Source organism: Octopus bimaculoides, chromosome 5, assembly GCF_001194135.2.
Source record: "Octopus bimaculoides isolate UCB-OBI-ISO-001 chromosome 5, ASM119413v2, whole genome shotgun sequence".
Taxonomy (NCBI): domain Eukaryota; kingdom Metazoa; phylum Mollusca; class Cephalopoda; order Octopoda; family Octopodidae; genus Octopus; species Octopus bimaculoides.
In genome coordinates this window covers 126,378,950-126,392,298 of record NC_068985.1, presented here as the reverse complement: position 1 = coordinate 126,392,298, position 13,349 = coordinate 126,378,950, and the positions used below count along the sequence as shown (strand labels likewise).

General features: G+C 36.7%; 1 protein-coding gene across 2 annotated transcripts in view; it reads right to left on the bottom strand.

The window, feature by feature from the left end:
- LOC106875604 (vesicle transport protein GOT1B) overlaps nucleotides 1-8,947 on the bottom strand; it is a 46,551-nt gene extending 37,604 nt beyond the window's left edge. For both annotated transcript variants that reach the window (XM_014923821.2, XM_014923820.2), the window contains exons 1-2: nucleotides 8,003-8,947; nucleotides 2,478-2,569 (exon numbers count right to left, since the gene is read on the bottom strand). In XM_014923821.2, the coding sequence (XP_014779307.1) occupies nucleotides 2,478-2,569; nucleotides 8,003-8,027 (117 nt within the window). In that variant the 5' untranslated portion in view covers nucleotides 8,028-8,947. The remainder of the gene's footprint in view (nucleotides 1-2,477; nucleotides 2,570-8,002) is intronic.
- Nucleotides 8,948-13,349: the final 4,402 nt, after the last annotated feature.

Genomic DNA, 13,349 nt, shown 5'->3' with positions numbered 1-13,349 from the left:
CATAAAAGACACCATTTCGAGCGTGGCCGTTTTCGTGCGGGTGACACGTAAAAGCACCCACTACACTCTCTGAGTGGTTGGTGTTAGGAAGGGCATCCAGCTGTAGAAACTCTGCCAAATCAGACTGGAGCCTGGTGTTGCCATCCGGTTTCACCAGTCCTCAGTCAAATCGTCCAACCCATGCTAGCATGGAAAGCGGACGTTAAACGATGATGATGATGATGATGATATATGTGTGTGTGTGTGTGTGTGTGTGTCACAAAAGTGATGAGAGATGCTGGCCAGCACTGCTTATGCTAAAAACAAGAGTTGAATTAACTCTAAAACTACTGAAGCGCTAGATTAATGACTGACAAAGGGAGGTAAATCCCTAGCGCACATAGCCATATTGCAATTTCGAATTTTGGTGTAGAACACCTTAATTCTCATCAGCAGAGAACATGGCATTTTTTCCAATCTTCTATCCAGCCTGCTGTCTTAGAAAGGCATAATACAATAATACAAATGAAGGAATGAGCTTCGTAACTACGTGATATCATTGTACAACGTACGTAGTCAAAACAAACAACCTTTAGCATAACAATCATTTTAAATGTGTCTGAACAGCAGAAACTCATACAATAATCATGACACTGTATGTAAATGGATTCTTCCAATGGATGTTTAAAGCAAAATCATAGCATACTTCATTTTGTAAAACAGTAGGGTGTGAGTTAAGAAAATTTTGCATCTATTTCTATTTCTAGCAGGTTGAAAATCCACATAGAGGCTCTCTTGAACAGATATAATTAAAAGCCTTCCAGCTAAGACTATTTGTCCTTTTTTTTTTATTATTAGAATTTAGGAATACTTTATTCAAGGTGTCTCTTTTTATGAGACAGTTGAGTATGATTTGGCTGCTATTTCTAGGAGCTCAAGTGTCAGTTCATCTCCACAGAAATTCCCTTGAAATTTTGGGGCAAGCTTTAACAGCTGAAGTATTTTTGTGGTTTAGGACTCAGAAAAGATGAACAGAAGAATAAATGAAGACATAGAAAGTGTTGGATAGACCAGCCCCCAGAATATTGCACCTTATAGATGAAATAACACAAGGTTTGAGAGAAGTACTAGCCCATGATGCTTTGTGTGTATGTGTGTGTGTGTGGTTGAGTGTTAAACCCTTTTCTTTAACCATATTTCTGTCAAAGTACACTGCTTTTTTTAAAATTAATTTTGAAATTAGTAAAGAAGTTTGTAAAATAACTTTGTCATTATTAAGATGGTATCTCAAACTTAAATCAACATAGTATTTTGATATCACTTTAAAGCATAAAGTTTGCATTCTAGATCCAGGGGTGGTCTTGGGCAGGTTGTTATCAAAATGGTCAAGAAGTTCTCTTTGTAACCATGAGGCCCCAGGATTAATTCCACTGCATGGCATCTTGTGCAAGTGTTTTATTTTTTTTTACCACAGTCTCTGAGCAACCAGAGCCTTGAAAGTGAAATTTGGTGAACAGAAACTATATGGAAGATTGCTGACGGGAATTTATTGGGATTTTAATCCATTAACATTCAAACTGGTCATATTCTACATGTCTTATATTCAAACTGGCTGGATCCAGCCTCTCACTCCTACCCTAAAATCTCATTCTAAGAATATAGTCAAATCATTGAAATTTTAAGGCTATGAAATAATGTACAATTAATTCAAAACAATGTGAATAAATAAGTATTGACATATGACAGGGTAGTCTGAATGCTAAAGGGTTAAAGGGCCAGCCTCATCAACACACTTTGTCACAAATTCTAATTGAGAATTACATTAAGAGTACAAGTGACTATGGGATACTCATTGTTTGTGGAAGCTAAGTGGTTAAGATATTACTCATGATCGTAAGATTGTGGTGTTGATTCTTGGACCAGACGTGTTGCGTTCTTGAGCAAAACACTTCATTTCATGTTGCTCCAGTTTGTTCAGTTGGCAAAAATGAGTAATTCTGTGACAGACTGGCACCCTATCTGGGAAGGCAGGGGAAGGGGGCGATATATATCCACCACAGACGCTGGGAAACTGGCCCTATGAATCTACAGGACTCAGAAAGGAGCTTAATCTTATTTTTTTTAATACTCAACCATTTGGCCCAGTGGAACTCAACTGTTTTTAACCTATGAATTCATTTGGTTTATACTTTATGAGAGTGGACCCTTATAACCATTCAATGTTTAAAAAATCCTATTATTATATTTTTATAATGAAATATTATTAAGAACTGTATTAAAAAAAATTTAAATATTTTGTGTATTGTAGAAGTACAACCAGTTTATTGTACATACATTTGAACAGTACCCTCAGGGGCCATATGGACCCTGGTTGAGAATCACTGATTTAGACTATTATTTAATTAGAAGCTAATTGAGCAGACTGAATACCTGAAATACTCATCATTGAAACTGAGAGATATCTATTTCCTTCCTTTTGCATTCGTTCTTATACTTACATTTCCAAATGCTAGCAGTCCTTTATCAAAAAAGAATAAAACTCCTAAGAAGAGGAATGTTATTCCAAAGCCAGCAAGACCAACACCAATTTCTGGGGGGGGGAAAAAAATAGAAAAAGAAATGAATTAGAAATAAAAACAAATTCAATTTAAGAAAAAAAAAATAGAAAAAGACTCCTAAAACCATGAATATTAATATATCAGTTGAAGGTGGTTTTATATCCTGAAATATTTTGATATGATAATTTAGCATTAAATCCAACTTTATCATACTTATGCCATTATAGATATCTGGCAAAGGCATGTATGCAATAGTTACAATGTTGGGTTTCATTAAAAAAACTATTACGGAGCATCACTTGCCATCATTTCTCCAGACTCCTTTAACCGATTAGTATTTAAACTGGTTATATCCGGTTTATGTTCAAACTGGCCAAACCCAGCCTCTCACACTTACCCTACAATATCATTCTAAAAATAAATAATCACATCATTGAAATCTCAAAGCTATGAGATAATACATTGCTAATTGAAAACAATGTGAATAAATAAGCATTACATTTGACAGAGTAATCTGAAAGCTAAATGGTTAACTAATTGATAAACAAATTAGATGCCACTTTTTTTTTTGTCCAGTTTGTTTCCTTGATTGTTTGAGACCTTGCTTGATTGAATGTCCATTCTGGTATCTTATATTAGGTTTAATTCAGTTGACTTATGTTTTACTCATTTACAAAAAAATTTTGCATGACTCCATCCCCTGCTTCAAAAATCAATGTTCTACCATTTCCATCTTTATCAAATTACTACAGTCAAGGATGTAGAAATGGTGAACAGAGGTGTGGTCATTGCTGTTTAGTAAATATTCCTGGCATGACCACTCTGTTTTTTAGAATATGTAAAATATTTTATTCAATGTCTCTTTACAATTTTGAATATTATTAATATTGTAAGGTATGAATTGAGGTTGGCTCCTATTTCTAGCAAGTCAAATGACTATGAAGAAGTTCCTTCATTGACTCTTGATTGAAAGAGTAGAATGATGAATTAGATACACTTCATATTGGGTTTTAACCCTCACTGTCCTGTGTTCAAACTGCCAGCATTGATTTTACCTCTCATTTAAAATAATATCAATGACATACAAAGAACTTGTCAGAGTCCTTTCAAAGCTTTCCACAATCCCCATTAACCCTTTTGTTACAATATTTTTGTTGTAATATACTGCCTTTGTTTCAATTAACTTTGAAAATAATTAAGGATTTAATAAAATAACTGTCATTATTAAGCAGGTGTTTGGAACATAAATGAACATGAAATTCTGATGGAAGGTTTTAATTTAGAGCTCTTTAAAACTGGGAATTTGTATCATGGAACCAATGGCAGTTTCAGGCAATTTGGTATCAAAGGGGTTAATTATGTCCCCTTCATTTGTTCCAAATATGGCAAACCTGAAACAGATGATGAGGTCACAGAATGCAATGAAAGGACTCTTGACAAACCAACTGATTCATCATCATCATCATCATCATCGTTTAACATCCGGTTTCCATGCTAGCATGGGTTGAACGATTTGACTGAGGACTGGTGCAACTGGATGGCTACACCAGGCTCCAAGCAATCGATATTAAGAACTCTTCATACAAATACACGTTCCACTCCTATAAAGTCTGGCCTTGTTCCTAATCAAATGTAATCACCATTATTATTTTTTGGCAGAATCATTTGAGCATTGGATAAAATGATTTGTAATAATTGATATAGTTTTTTTTTTAACAGTTGAGTTCAAACCCTGCTAAGGCCAACTTTGCCTTTCATCATTCCAGGGTTCATAAAATATAGTGAAATACCAATTAACTATCCACCTTCAAATTGGAGGCCTTGTATCTATATATGAAATCATTATTATTACTACAAGAATGTTATCTGTCATGTGATGGGTAACTTTGGAAGTATACTTTTGCCACCATGGGTAATATCAAAAAATATGGTATGCATACACTGATTATAATTTAACTTATTGTCTCTTATCCACTATGTTTATGATTCTCTCTCTCTCTTACAGTGTGTAGATATAGCATTCTTTTACTCACTGCCTGCCATGAAGCCTTGTATGTGCACTTATCCTTCACCTCTTATGTTAACTCTCTGTATCTCTCTTTTACTCTATATGATGTAAAGCGTGAATAGGGGAATCAACTAATCAATATTTATATTATTTATTAAGACAGGCATGTTAAATGCCTTGTGTTCTTTTATTCATTTCTTACTGGGGCTTCCATCTGATTCCTCCAGTCACACTTTACATCATATAGAGTAAAAGAGAGATACAGAGAGTTAACATAAGAAGTGCAGGATAAGTGTGCACACTAGGCTTGATGACTGGCAATGAGTAAAGGAATGCTATATCTGCATACTGTAAGTAAGATAAAATGATAAACACAAAGGAGAAGAGAGAATAAGTTAAACTATAATTATTGCATGCATAATGACAGAATCAGTGGAACAATTAATAAAATGATTTGTAGAATTTTGCTACAACTCTTTATGTTCCAAGCTGGAGTTTAAATCTTGTAGAACTTGATAAAATATGTCTCAGTTAATTATATCCATCAGCCCCTTTTCCTCACAATTTATAGCCCTGTGCTAAATTTAAAATCATTAGAATTACAACTGTTGTCCAGGCAGTGAGCTGGCAGAATGCTTGGCAGCATTTTGTCCTTTTCCACATTCTGAGTTCAACTTTGCCTTCCATCCTTTTGGGGGGAGGGGTCGATAAAATAAGTACCAGTTGAACACTGGAGTTGATGTTATTGGCCATCTTACTCTCCCAAACTTGCTGGCCTTGTGCTAAAATTTGAAATCAGTATTACAACTGTTGTTGAAGTCTAGGGGTTGATTTTTACAGTGTCTGAAAATCCTGTGGGAAGCTTTTCCTCTCTAGGCATTATCCATGCTTGTTTCTATGGTGAAAATTTATGTTTCTTACACACTGATCTTCACTTCATGACCTATATAGGAATTGATATTCTCTTTCATATGTACACACACAGAGTTGATAGACATACACATGCTCTGAACAGGTATCATTTCTTATTCATTTCTTCCTCTCCTTTGATAAAGGGCTCACCTGAACCAGTAGGCTACTTCTTTTATGATTTTCGCCATACAATTCATTGTGAACAACTTATGTTAATTTTTTGTTCATGCGTGTCTCCATTTTGTCCACCAGTTTTTTAATTCTTGGTTACCTGTTATAACCTTTCACCTTGTCTGTCTGTCTGTCTCCTATTTCCCTTATTCCATTAACACAATTTTACCTACCTTCATTCATTCATTCTTTTACTTGTTTCAGCCATTTGACTGCGGCCATGCAGGAGCACCAGCTTTAGTCAAACAAATCAAACCCAGGACTCATTCTTTGTAAGCCTAGTACTTATTCTATCAGTCTCTTTTGCCAAACTGCTAAGTTTTGGGGATGTAAACACATCAACATCAGTTGTCGAGCAATGGAGGGGGGGGGGCAACAAACAGAGACACACACATATATATAAATACAATGGGCTTCTTTTAGTTTCCATCTACCAAATCCACTCACAAGGCTTTGGTTGGCCTGAGGCTAAAGTAGAAGACACTTGTCCAAGATGCCATGCAGTGGAACTGAACCTGGAACCATGTGGTTGGGAAGCAAGCTTCTTACCACACAACCATCATGTGTGTGTGTGTGTGTGTGTGTGTCTGTGTGTATATATATATACATATATATATATATATATATATATATATATATATATATATATATATATATGTATGTATGTATGTATAAGCGTGTGTGCGTTTTGAGACTGATAGAATAAGTACTAGATTTAAAGAAAAGAAAAGTTAAGGTATCAAATTGTTTGTCTAAAACCCTTCATGGTGGTACTCCAGTATGGCCAGTCAAAGTTACATAAATATACATTTAGAAGTGAGTCTTGCTTGCACTTGTATAAATATGCAGGGATCTATTAATAACACGTGTGATGTGGGTTGCTGTAACTGGATTAGTGTTCATCTCTTTCTCTAACAGTTTGTGCTAGTGTAATGTTGATACTTATCTCCAGGACAAAAGGTAATTCAACCATGCCCATCCTGTCTCTCATTCAGAGACAATGTAACCCAGATGACACTATCCAATGTGTCATTTTTTTCATGCAGTTGAATGCGATATGAGAAAGATTTATTGTTTCAAGTGCGTCAAGCAATCAAAACGACTCTATTTTTAGCTTGTAAGTATGGTATGTGTAATTTTGATGATATAGCAAAAACCATCCAGTTAAGTGATGATGTTGTCAAACACAGAAGACTTCCTCTCACATACAGAAAGGGAGGGGTATGGGTAAGGGGAGAGAAAGGGACGAATAGAGGGGAAGAGGTGGAAGATAGAGAGAGGGGATGAAACAGAAATATGAAGAGAAGATGGACAAAACAGAGAGTGTACTGGGCAAGAAGTGCAGAGTTGTGGAGATAGAAAGAGAATAGAAAAGTAATCGGATGATATGAGAAGGTTCAGTTAGAACCTTTTAGTTGAACGGCCCACCATAATTTTCAGTACAATTAACGTCGTTGTCAATTAACAAAAACTGTTAACCGAGAATGTAATTACAGCTAAGTTAGCATATTTCCCTTACACTCCGACCCTTCCTCTACTAGCCTCGTTCATTTGGCGTGAGGCAGTGGTTCCAACTAAAAACATTCCAAATATCGTCAACTATCCTCCTGCACTTACAAGAACCGTTCTTCTATATGTACAAGTGTGTTTTACATGTCAAAACATATTTACAAGTGTTTCATAGTGCTGATGTCAACTCTGTAAAATTATTAGTACTGTCGATGTAAATTCCATCCCCCTATGTCCTGCGTTCAAATCCTACCAGTGTCAATGTTCTCTTATCTAAATTCTGAAAGTCCATTCAACGACAAAACACCTCCCACAAAACATTTGGGGTATGGTACCAATAATAGTTAACATACCTGCCATTACATGACTGACATATATAAAAAGATGTTAAAAAAAAAAAATTTTCGGTGTGTTGATTTCACGTGTCTAATTTCAATTCCTTTCACATTACTAATCTCTTTATTCGCTTTTAAAAAGTCAAATCAAACTTTGTGGATAGTTAATTGACAGAAAATTAAATCATGAAATCCAGTTAAGGAATTATAAAATTATTTGTGAAATGAAAGAATAGGGTGTCATTTCGTCCCAAGTCAACCTCGATAACCAAAAGCATTCATAATTCTTTTTGTTTGTTTTTGCATGTGTATGTATGTATGTATGTATGTATGGGGTATAGAATGTACCGGGCTATGTTATCCATTCGTCTGCTTGTTTTTTTTTTCTTGAGAGAGATTTAGCTGCTGTTTTAAGCAGGCCGTGAGAAAAAAGTAGAATGTCATTCGGAATCAGTTGACCAGTCAACGTAAAGGTAAAGCAATAAATAAGACACGAAAAAGAGAAGACAATTGAGCGATGTTTTACTTACTTTGACAATCTGTTACTTCCATCATCTTGAATCAAGTACGTGTAGAATGACACTGCTAATTAAGTTATAATGATAATAATATAATGGGTATTATTATAAATATGAAAGTTTATTGTCTTATTTAATAGTGTCACATAGAAACACACTTCAGTACTGAGACGAAAAAAACCAAACAAAATGAAGGGTCGTGTTGTAGATGACTAATTTGAAGCGGAAGTTGGTTCAATAGGGGAAAATTTGGGGGTTTCTTACACCTTGCGTGTTTTTCCTCGCTTTCTTTCTCGAACTTACAATCAGACTTTAAATGTCGCTCGATAGACTTCTTAACATGGTTCACTTTTCTCTTTTGGATAAATGGTGACACAAACGAACCCGAAGATAGTGTTCGGTAATGTGACAACAAAAGTACGCAAAAAAAATGTAATTATGATAAGTCTTGTTTTCTTCTTTTTGTTGATATCACATAAATAATGGGGATTATGGTGGAGATGGCGACAATTGACAATTTTTTTTTCTTTTTATATAGAAAATATTAATTATTATTAATTATTATTGTTTGTAGTTTGTTGTTGATGAAGTGGTTGTTGGCAGTGGTGATATTAGAGTCATAGGGTAAATGTCAGACGTTTGTCTTCTGCTCCATCCATTCACACTTTATAACAAAATCACTGGAATAAAATTAAATAGCGAGATGACATAAACAGATTACAAACTGGAGAGAATATGTTTAACATCACAGATGTGAAATGCTGGTTCTTCTGCTGTGATTACACGCGTGCAGGTGTTGGTATGTGTGTAAATATGTTGTTGTTTGTAAGAGCGGCCGGCGACACGACAAAGTGAGTGGCAAACGAAAACGAACCAACGACGACCACTTCTGGTGTAAGTCGCTTACGTGGAAACTCATGCGTGGTCAAGGGACGTAACAACTTCCGGAAGAGGTAAACTTACCTCCCTTGGATTAGAGATGGTTCTAATCAAGGGGAGGTTAGCAAAGGTATCTTGTAATAACCGCATATATCAACTGAAACAAGGACGTGTCCTCTTAATTGTTCACCTACTTCTGTAAATGGATCTACGTCGGTTTCTACGATGAATGTTTCAGTTGTTTGAATAACTCCCTACTCATTGAACTGACTTGTAAATGGCTGAGTATTAATGTAATTCTCTGACAGAATTAGCATGACTGGACACTTATATAATCCATTTGACAGGCTTCCAAGCTGTTAACACACTGGTTCAAGATGATATGCAACTGAACCGAACTCTAGTTAATTGCGTATCGAACTTGTAAGCCATTCCGCCTTGCCTGTATGACAGTAAAATTAAAATGGAAACGCTTTTGCTTGATCACATTTCTTCTTAACACCATAATCAGGCGCTAACAAAAGAGCTTCTATGTGCTACTCGAGAAACTAGAGATAAATGCAACACTTTCCTCAAATTATACTCTACCATCTTCCCCTACCCCAAACCTCCCAGAAACAAAAAGAACGTAATATTGGATAATGTAACCCTAGATATACTATCTTTTACTTTTTATTTGTTACTGCGGTCATACTGGGGCACCGCCTCGAAGGGTTTTAGTCGTAAAAATCGACCCCAGGACTTGCTTTTTTTCTAAGTCTAATACTTATTCTATCAGGCTATTTTGCCGAACCGCTAAGTTACGGGAACGTAAACACACCAACACCAGTTGTGGAGGACAAACACAAACTAAAAGACACACACACACACACACATGATAGACTTTTTATACCTTCCATCTACCAAATCCATTTACAAGGCTTTGGTTGGCCCGAGGCTATAGCAGAAGTCACTTGCCCTAGGTGAAACTGAAACCATGGGGATGAAAAGCAAGCTTCTTACCACACAGCCGCATCTGCGCCTATATCTTAAAGAAAAAAGGAAAAAAGAAAATAGATCGATTGACTCTGTTATGAAGTCTGCTTCATTAGGGCTAACATGTGACTAAAAAGACAATATAATTAGTTTAATCTCAAATGGGAAGATTATTAGATGTCCATGTATTAAATCATCAGGTGGTTATTAACTACATAGTTTCGACATGGTAGTGATTGTTTTGTTAGGGTTGGGGTTCGAAAATCTATAGCGAAACCCACCAAACTAAGACCGACAGTAAACTATAACCTTCGGTTGATGGAGTTTCTCATCAGTCATTTGATTGGCTAGAAATAACTGCCAATTTACCTTCAAATCACAACCAGCCTGACGTCTTGTGAGGAAAAAGAGCAAGTATACATTACGTAATGTACGTATGAAAGCACCCCCACGCACAAACTACAAAAAAAGAAATGGAAGAAAGAAGGGAAAAAACGGATGATGATGACTGGAACATTGTAGATTATCGTATCGAGTGGTGGATTAGCCTGATATGAGGCTAAAAACTTTCTCATCAAAACGAAGCTAGCTCTCAACGGAGATGTAATCATATCATAGTGTTGGATTTATGGCGATCTTTCACTCACTTTGGCCATGTATTTTATTCTTGCAGTAGTTTCATGTATTCGAATAGTGTGCATATGTGGATGCGTGCGTGTGTCTATAGATTTTATCCTTGATTATAATGACATTATATATATATATATATATATATATATATATATATATATATATATATATATATATATACGTAAACATAATTAAGGGATCAGCAACAGTTGCTTCACCACATACCGAAGTTCAAAAATAGTAGCTATAGCGTTTAAGCACTTTAGCTGCTATTTCTGAACTTCGGTATGTGGTGAAGCAACTGTTGCTGATCCCTTAATTATGTTTATAAATCTGTAAGAACTTTCAAATAAGTTCTTTACCGATAACGGTGTTTACATACCGAAGTGCTTGGTAAAAATTATTAATTATTAATTTATTAATAAATTAATAATCCTTTACCCTTTTATTTGTAATAATTATATATATACGTATATATACACACGCACATGTGTATGTATGCGCAGGGACCTGGAAATACCTGGGTTAGTGTCTAGGCACGCGGTTGGCCCACTGCGAGTAGGAGGCCCTTCTGTTGTCGTCAAGATATACCCTTGGATGCTGTAGACGTAATGAGATATGATCGGGTAATGCGGTCACAAAAGCCAGTTTCACCATCCGCTCCATCACTGCTCCAGGAAACCCTACTAAGCTCGCCAACCTTCTACTCTCGCTCACATAATCATCTATCTACTCGCCCGCCCATACTGTAGGCATTGAATATCCCCTCCGTGTACGCGTCCTTCAGACGATCTTCAATCTTTTCAACTTTCTCCTGGTCCGCTTCGTCCATTTCCAAGTATTGATCCAGGGCACTGTTTTTTTTAAAGTACAACAGCTTAAAGCTAGCCATATCTTCTCTACCCTGCAGCTTCACCATGAGTCTCACCTTTTTTGATACAGGCCACCACATCGCCTTACCCAATAAACAGTCTCAACACATCGCTTTTGACTCTGATTTTTGTGATCATCGCACGTCGGCTGTCGGAAAGACAGGGGCGCAAAAACGAGAATAAAAATTTGAAGAAGAAAGGCAATATATATACATATATACATATATACATATATACATATATATACATATATTGGCGTTAGGAAGGGCATCCAGCTGTAGAAACTCTGCCAAATCAGACTGGAGCCTGGTGTTGCCATCCGGTTTCACCAGTCCTCAGTCAAATCGTCCAACCCATGCTAGCATGGAAAGCGGACGTTAAACGATGATGATGATGATGATGATATATATGATGATGATGGCCGTCCACTCGTGACCGAGGAAGACCATTGCCGACCTTTAGGAACATTGTGCGCTCTTGGACTAACTTATATTTTGCATTTGCGGCTCCGCTGGTGGCTAATGAGCCCTGCTCTTGACAAGCATACACAACTGCTTTCCCCATTCAGTATACGAGCCGTGCGCTTTCGCGCAGTTCACTTGAATTCTTCATGCTGGATACGTGCTCTCTCAAAAGTGTCGATCCCCTCCTTAACCTGCTTCCTCCATCCGTGGCGATGACAGGCATTGTTCTCCCAGTCAGTGTCCTGCATATCACGGGTCTTTAATGCGGACTTGACACAGTCCTTAAATCGCAGCCTTGGTTTCTGCCGGAGTCTCCTTCCATTCACAAGTTCTCCATAGAGCATCTGCTTAGGAATCCTGCTATCCTTCATTCTAATAAGGTGTCCGGTCCAACGTAACCGGTGCTTGTGCTTGCCTCAATACTCAAGATATCAGCATTTGGACTCAACATTAGCCTGGACAAGACTGTTGTAATGTTCCAGCCTGCACCAGGAAATCCATATATGGAACTAGCTATCTTGGCTGAAGGAACAATTCTGAAGGTAGTAGACAAGTTTGTCTACCTGGGCAGCACACTCAGCCGTTCTTGCTCCCTGGATGAGGAAATATCTTTCAGGTTGCAGAGAGCAACTAATTCCTTCCGGTCTTATCAGTCTCGTGTCTGGTCCCAGCATGGCATCGCAAGGCAAACAAAAGTTGCTGTGTACCGTGCATGTGTACTGACATCACTCCTCTACTCACGTGAGACATGAGGAAATGGCAGGCAATGACTTCGAAGTTTCGCCGACGACCGACTTTCTGAGACTGGTAACACTTGACTTTCTGATATATTAAAGTTCTTTCCAGCTGAAAAGCGAAAACTCAATAACTAGAACATGGATAACAATAACGATAATTGTTAGGTATTGAACTTTAGGAAAATCTTGTATATTTTTACTGTTCCACTTACAGATTTTATTTGTAAAGAGTGTGTTAGCCGGTTTCTTAGCTTATAAATCCTAGCTTTTCCATACTGTCGCGTAGATATTTGCTAACTGAACCAAGTGCATCAAAAACGCTTGGCATAAATGTAAATTTATAATCAGGAGAAAGGGACTGAAGATTTTGAAGCAGTTATCCATAGAAATTCTTCTTTCTGATTTTGAAAGAGATGATCACATTTGCAGGGTAGCTGGCTTCCATGACTGCGTATACCTGTACTATTCCAGATAGTAACGTCATGTCTGTTACGTTTGCACTTGGCAGAAGATTTGAAAGATATGTTCCATCAATATTGTTTGTACTGACATGTATGTATGCATGTATGCATGTATGTATGTATGTATGTATGTATGTATGTATGTATGTATGTATGTATGCATGTATGTATATATGAATATGCATGTGTGTGTATATATCTATACACACATGTACATATACATACACACACATTTATGTACACATATATACGTATACATATATATTTGATATGTATATATGTATATATAAAATACAAAAATGGGACAAGAACGCAAAACATCCAGACAGTTAGGTGTATAC